At 45.4% G+C, this 7,036-nt stretch overlaps 1 protein-coding gene across 1 annotated transcript; it reads right to left on the reverse strand.

Moving 5' to 3' along the window:
- Nucleotides 1-1,248: 1,248 nt before the first annotated feature.
- Nucleotides 1,249-3,118, reverse strand: LOC119655418. Its single transcript, XM_038061306.1, has 3 exons — nt 2,779-3,118; nt 1,481-2,715; nt 1,249-1,417 (listed from the first exon to the last, which is right to left on the reverse strand). Exons 2-3 carry the CDS (start codon nt 2,690-2,692, stop codon nt 1,343-1,345), a joined length of 1,287 nt encoding a protein of 428 aa, XP_037917234.1. The 5' UTR covers nt 2,693-2,715; nt 2,779-3,118; the 3' UTR covers nt 1,249-1,342.
- Nucleotides 3,119-7,036: the final 3,918 nt, after the last annotated feature.

Here is a 7,036-nt window from a genome sequence, read left to right on the forward strand (position 1 = left end):
TCCCTGCTCCCTTCTTGGCTAGTTCGTCCGCTGCCTCGTTGCCTTCCAACCCAGCATGGCCTGGAACCCAAAGTATCCAGACCTTGTTTGACGAGCCGAGTGTATTCAGTCTCTCAAGCCATTCCCGTACCAGTTCACCTGGTTGGACCTGAGTGCCTTGATCTCTGCTTGGCTATCGGTGAGAATAGCTATGTTCTGCCCCCCGTAGTTCCTTTGCAGATTAAAGGAGGTACATTTGTCTAAGCTCTTACTGTACAAGACAATGATCTTGCCAGTCCCCATGCATTCCTCGGAAATTTGGATTCTTAGCAAGAACAATTGCGAACTCTTGGCCGCGTTCGAGAGAAAAATTCTCCGAAGAATGTTTGGCCCCCTACATGAGGATGGACGATTCAGTAGCCTACAAAAGGACGAAATGTATGAGCGATACTACGACCGTCAAGTTGTGGATAAAATCCGGCTCAATAGGTTACGGTGGGCGGGTTACTTAATCCATATGGATGAGGCAATATATATGGTAGAAAGAAAAGACGAGGCAAATCTTGCCTGAGATGGAGCGATGGCGTAGGCCAGTACGCCAAATAACTTTTAGGGATATTGAATTGATGGACCTTGGCGCAATGTCTGGAGTTCCCTATTAAGGCAGACCTAGACCGGATACCGGTTGTTGCGCCGTTGATGATGAGAACGTACTACGAAACCTACTACATTATTCTCTATTGTGGCTTGCAGCGGCATTCAGTAGCCGTCAATGTGCGCGTCTGGTGGTAGGCCTGCTGTTGATTCGCATCCGAGTCTTCGGGGGTCCCGACCCTGCCGGTAATGATCCGGTCGAATAGTGTCTTTTGTAGTACCTACAGCCTTTTGGCAAATTTAATTTCGCCCACAGAGAGGAGCTCAGGGTAGAATTCGGCGCCTATTAAGAGGTCGCTCTAAGCCAGTTCTTAAAATGTTGAATCCGCTTTACGAATATTTCTAGGTATCGGGCAACCGCTGGGTCCATAAGTCGAGAAGACTGAGGCGATGTGACCCTTTTCATAACAATAGCGTCCAGGATGGACAGGTATCTTTTTGACACTGACTCCGCTGACATTTAAGCTTTTTCTGAGGCGTTTCAGTCCTAGGCGAGTAGTTACCTCCTCTGATATTAGGTTCACATGAGGCTGCTTCGTAGCACGTATCAGTACGCTGTATTAGTCACGTGTGCTGTAGTGCCTAGACTCGCTTCTCGTTGGAGAGTTGACAAACACGATTTTTTCCGTAACCAGACGATATTAGAAACGCGTCAAGAAGTATATTTGTGTTTATTATTTGTAAAAATTATACAATAGCAACACTGCTTTCAACAGTTCAAATAGTTTGGACGTGGAGACGAGATCAACCTTAGTAACTTTGTCGGGTCATCATGTTGAGTTAACTGTTGAAGATAAACAGATTTCAATTGGTTCATCTCAATCCATACGAATAATTTGTAACTTACCCTCTCCTGGAGGAACATCCACCTATTGTATACGATGGTCAGTGGATCTGTAATGCCCATATAACGTCTGACCTCACCAATTTTGAAGATAAACTTCTGACTGTACCGCGCATTACATCCGAGGTTTAGATAACTCAGATTTGTTGAAGCCCTGACAAAATCTAGTAAGCCCTCATCAGTTACATGGTTCACAGATTCCCTCAAATCTGCTCTCTCCAAAAGACTGCAGGTTTCGCTTATTTTTTTCAGAAGACCATCAGTTAGGTATCTGGCATTGATCAATTTTAGGTTGGTCAAACTTTGGAAAGGAGGCCAATCTGTCATGAACGACAAATCCCAGGAATGGAGTTCCAACGATTCCAGAGCACGTGAATGGTTGTGGCATAATTGCTTCAAAAGATTTTTGTAAAGATAATCAATTATGACCGGATTGTGTTGAGACTGAAAAGAATCGTCGTTGAAAATTGCGATTTGCTTCAAATGGGGGAGTTCAGGTAACACAATGGGAAATTCGAAGAACCTTATATCAACCGATATCCGTTCAATATTCTGATGTTTCCCCAGTGCCTGGCCAATAGTAATGCTTGTTAACGAATCACAGCTTCGTATATTGAGCCTTTTCAACTTTTTATTGTTTTCCAGAATGCATTTAGCATATTTCGGATCGATTTGGGAGCAGAAGGGTAAGCTCAAATCAACAAGATTGCGGGCACCCAGTAAACACAGTCCACTGATGGGACTCCCATTGATATACAAGGACCGTACGCCGTGAAGTGGCCTGAATTGCCTCTCTTCGTTTGGACGAAACCATCTCAGTGTAGCAACACGTAATTTCGTACAGTTTTCCAAGAATGAATCCAACATTCCGCATTCAAAGCGATCACATCCCCACGAGATGTCTACCTCCTCCAGGTTAGAGGAAGAACAATGTTTCACAAAAGTAGAGAAGCAATAATGGGGAAATGGAGGGTGGGAACTATAGTTGGGATGTATTTTAACACGCCTTATAAACTTCCCCAAAATGGAGAGAAACTGAGTTAAATCCGCTCGAGGGGTGCGTTCTTCCATCCTTGAAAGATCAACAACTTCTTTTCCAATCAGTTGATAAATGACACCAGCGAAACGATGGGAAACACAGGCCACGGAAATTTTGTCAAGAAGTCCTAAGTAGTTAAAGATGTGCAGTAAACAGTTATCACTCAGCTTCTTCATGATAGTCTACTCTCGCGAGGTCTCTGGAAAGAGAATAACTTTGGTCATGCTTTGTCCAATTTTCATTCAGAAGTTTCAGAGTTTACTCAATGGACGAACTGTTGAAATTCAGATCTCTCAGCAACGAGCACTTGCTTATAGTTTAGAACGTAAAAAAAAGTTTAAAAGCGGGAACTGTTCAGTCTGTGTCTTGTATAGAATTAAGATATAGGGACTGGACACCTCAGCTCCTTACAAATCGGAAACACTCGCAACTCATACTGACTGGAAAACTGCAAAAAATGGCAGCAACTATGGATGACTCCCAATCAAGAACAAACTTCTCAAGAAACGATACCATATCAAGATTGCACGGCCTAAATTCACTCAGATCGATTCTAAGAAAGATGAAAATCAACGAGTAGGTCACGACCCGAAATCTAAGAAATACAGATTGCAACACGCGCGAATTTAAACTTTACGCCGAAAAAGGGCAAACCTTTCTATGTACGCTCAACATGCTTCTTCAACAAAGGACTTTGTTACTTCTATTGTAAATTCTCCCTAATCTAAAATATAGAAGCCACGACAGTTTGTCGGTGCCTATGCAATCTATGGACTTAGTTTCTTATATATCCTTCCGAACTACTATGTAATCAGTGGCGTTGAATGTGTCACCACCATGCGTGATCCCATCATTCTCGGATTTTTCGTAGCTCCTCCTCCATTAGCCTCGAAGCTGTTCCTCGTTTTTTGGGATTTGATTGGTTGACCCACGGACCCTCTTCCCGCCCAACCGGACCGAGGGGCGACCAACCTAAGGATGGGCTGAAGGCAACATCCAAAGTCCCGCATCACAGCGATGATGCGAAAATGTATTCCTACATCCCGATTGTCGCAAACACTTCAGCCAATGACGCGGTGGTTCTACACTACAGAGACATGGATCTTGAATCGAAGACAGTGCGGATCAAGACTGAAATCCACTAGGTCAGATTGTTACCGGACAGGACTCTTCGGACTATAGCACAGGTTGCAAGGATAACCGCTTTTGGCATCTCCATGTATAGCCCGACCCTTAGATCGAGCGTTTTCAGCGCTTTATGTAAGTTCTGCGGGACTAACCTCGTGGCTGAAATTTAGACTACTTCGATCTTTTGTAGTCTCCAATCGTCCATGTTTGCCTTGGATCTCATATTTGCTTTCATGCAGAAGATGGGATAGTGGATTCAAAACCAAACAGAACCACAGTGGGCTTAGAGAGTCGCCTTGGAAAATGCCACGTCTGATTGGTATCTCTCCTGATGCTTGTGAGGATACCGATAGCTTCGTGCTCCAATTTTTCATCACTGTCCTAAGGAGAAGAACGACATTCGGGTTGATGTTGTACAAGTGTAACACTTGCAGTAACCACGAAGGCGATATGAAGTTAAAGGCTGGTTTATAATTGATGTAGGTTGTCGAGATATTTCGTTTTTGGTGGACAGCCTGCTTTGCAGCGACCCTATTATTATTATTCTGTTAAGGGAAAGTCGCACCGCGTCCTTGAAGAACTATTGTGCCCCTTTTACTGGTTATAGTGTACCTGCTGATCATAGTATCTCAAGCAGCCCTGTAACCGTTAGGAACTTTAGTATGTTCCCTACTTCCAGAAGTTTGAGCTTTACATCTGGTATTAAGTGTTCTCCCAGATGTATTGACCTACTTTGCACAAGTGCCGGACACTGTCCCAGGACGTGTATAGAGGTTTCGTCCTCCTCCTCACAGAACCTGAAGGCAGTGTCCGTAGATATCCCTAGCTTCCCTAGGTGATAGTTCAGCCAACAATGACCAGTGAGAATTCCTACTATGATTCGGAGGTTCTTTTTGGTGATGTTTAAGCAATCCTTTGTACGCATGGGTTCGTATCCCCCTATAAGCACCCTGGACTGCTCCATCCCTGGTAGGCCCGCCCAATATAGTTCCCTCAACCGTTTCTCTTCGTTTCTTAGATTCATAGCCATGAAACCGTTTCCGATTCCACAGAAGGGTTCTGGCCCGTGTAAAGGCATCCCTGCTCCCTTCTTGGCAAGTTCATCCGCTGCCTCGTTGCCTTCCAACCCAGCATGGCCTGGAACCCAAAGTATCCAGACCTTGTTGGACGAGCCGAATGTATTCAGTCTCTCAAGGCATTCCCATAGCAGTTTAGAGTTCACCTGGTTGGACCCAAGTGCCTTGATCGCTGCTTGGCTATCGGTGAGAATAGCTATGTTTTGCCCCCTGTAGTTCCTTTGCAGATTAAAGGAGGCACATTTGTCTATGGCGTAAATTTCCGCCTGGAATATGCTAGTGTACCTGCCCATTGGCTCAAAGTACATTTTCCTTGGACCAATGACACCGGCACCCGCTCCCTCTGCTGTGAGGAATCCGCCAGTGTACCAAGTAATCAATTGCTGGTTTAAGCCGTATGTCGCAGCCACGCTCTCCCAGTTTGCCTTGTTACTCCAACGTGTTTCAAACTTCTTATCGAAGTGAAACCTCGTTGTCATGTTGTCCCTCGGTATCAGTAATTCGGGATACCGCCTAGAAAGGATATCAATCTTCCTTCGATTTAGGCAGCTCCCCGCCTCGCTCATATTCCCGGCCATCCTGAATATTGATCTCCTTGCCTGCATCTGTATGTGCAGATGGAGAGGGGTTAATCCCAGAAGGACCTCCAGGGATGCCGTTGGGCAGGTCCTCATTGCCCCACTGATACACACGCAAGCCAGCCTTTGGAGTTTATGTAATTCCCTGGCTTGTGTGCTGAGTTCGGTTCTTTCTGCCCAGATTACCGCTCCATAGGTAATCATTGGCCTTACTATTGTATCATAGTATCTTCAGGCTACAACCCCATTTTTTTCCTGCTATGGATCTGCAAGTCATCAGAGCCCTCGTGGCTTTCCGACAAGTGTTTCCGACATGTGTCTTCCAGAGTAATTTTTGGTCTAGCGTGATTCGCAAATATTTGACCTCTGTTTTTCGTTTCACCTCCATATCATGTAATGTTATGGCTTTCAGGTGATCCAGCTTACGCCTCCTAGTGAATGGTACTATGGTGGTTTTGGTTGGGTTGATCCGCAGTCCCACCTTCCTGCACCAGGCACTAGTAACCCTTAATCCAGTTTGGATTCTATCACATAGGGTATCTTCATATTTGCCCCTACAGATTAGAAAAATGTCGTCTGCGTAGCCCTGGACTTGTATTCCAGTATTAGTTAACACGTCCAGGAGTTCATCCACTACCATACTCCACATCAGCGGCGATAGTACTCCACCCTGTGGACAGCCTTGAGTGGTGTTCGTGATAATAGAATTGGTACCTGTTTGTACCTCTATTTGTCTGCTTTCTAGCATTTTGCCCATCCAGAGTGCCAGGGTGTTTCCCACTCCTTTGCGGCTCACGGCATCCTGTATCTCTGTGTGCGATGTATTGTCGAATGCTCCTTTGATATCCAAAACGCGCACAGTGCAATTTCTTTTGTTTCTATGGCGTCCCGTAGCACCTCTGTCAGCTGATACAGAGCAGTTTCAGTTGACCGTCCTGCCCGGTAAGCGTGTTGACAGTGATGTAGGGGATTACGTTTTAGAACGTTAGTTCTAATATAGTTGTCTATGACCTTCTCCACCGTTTTGAGTATGAACGATGTTAGGCAGATTGGTCTGAAAAATTTAGGGTGAAAAGGATCCTTTTTACCCGCTTTCGGAATAAAGACCACTTTTGCCCGTCTCCATGCCCTTGGTATGTAACCCAGTGCTATGCTCCCCCTTACCACTTTCAGAAGAGACTCTAAAATAATTCCTAGGCCTCTCTGGATAAGTGCTGGGAAAATGCCATCTACTCCGGGAGATTTCATTGGTTGAAAAGTTCCCACTGCTCATCTTAGCCGAGCTTCTGAGCATACCTCTTTTGCTAGTTTCCAGCTCTCTTTCCTTCCCCTTTTATTCGTTGTTGGGGTGTCAGGCAGATTGTTGTCGCCTGCCGCCGAGGGGTAGGACCCCGGGAAATGAGTTCTGGGAAGCAGGTGTATCCTGTCCTCCTCATTCTCGGTGAATGTCCCATTTTCCTTTTTCAAGCAGACAGAGGATATTCCCCCGTCTTTGGCTACAGCCTTGTACAGCCTGGTTGCTTCTATGATCTGTTCAATCCCTTCACAGAATTCCCTAAAGCTGTTCCGTTTTGCTTCCCTGATCGCGTTGCTATACGCAGTCAGTGCATTTTTATACCTCCGCCAGTCCCCGGTTTGTTTTGCCCAGTTAAAGAGTTTTCGTACCTCCGTTCTCATTCTGGCTAGGTTCCTGTTCCACCATGGTACATCCCTTGATGACTTGACTGTCTTGACCGGA

This window comes from Hermetia illucens, chromosome 4, assembly GCF_905115235.1.
Source record: "Hermetia illucens chromosome 4, iHerIll2.2.curated.20191125, whole genome shotgun sequence".
Taxonomy (NCBI): domain Eukaryota; kingdom Metazoa; phylum Arthropoda; class Insecta; order Diptera; family Stratiomyidae; genus Hermetia; species Hermetia illucens.

Excerpts from the sequence above, each read along its gene's own strand:
- LOC119655418 (XM_038061306.1), bottom strand. The coding sequence starts at position 2,692 with ATGAAGAAGCTGAGTGATAACTGTTTACTGCACATCTTTAACTACTTA. Across the intron at positions 1,418-1,480 it reads GGATGTTCCTCCAGGAGAGG|TTAACTCAACATGATGACCC; the intron begins GTAAGTTACAAA and ends TATCTTCAACAG.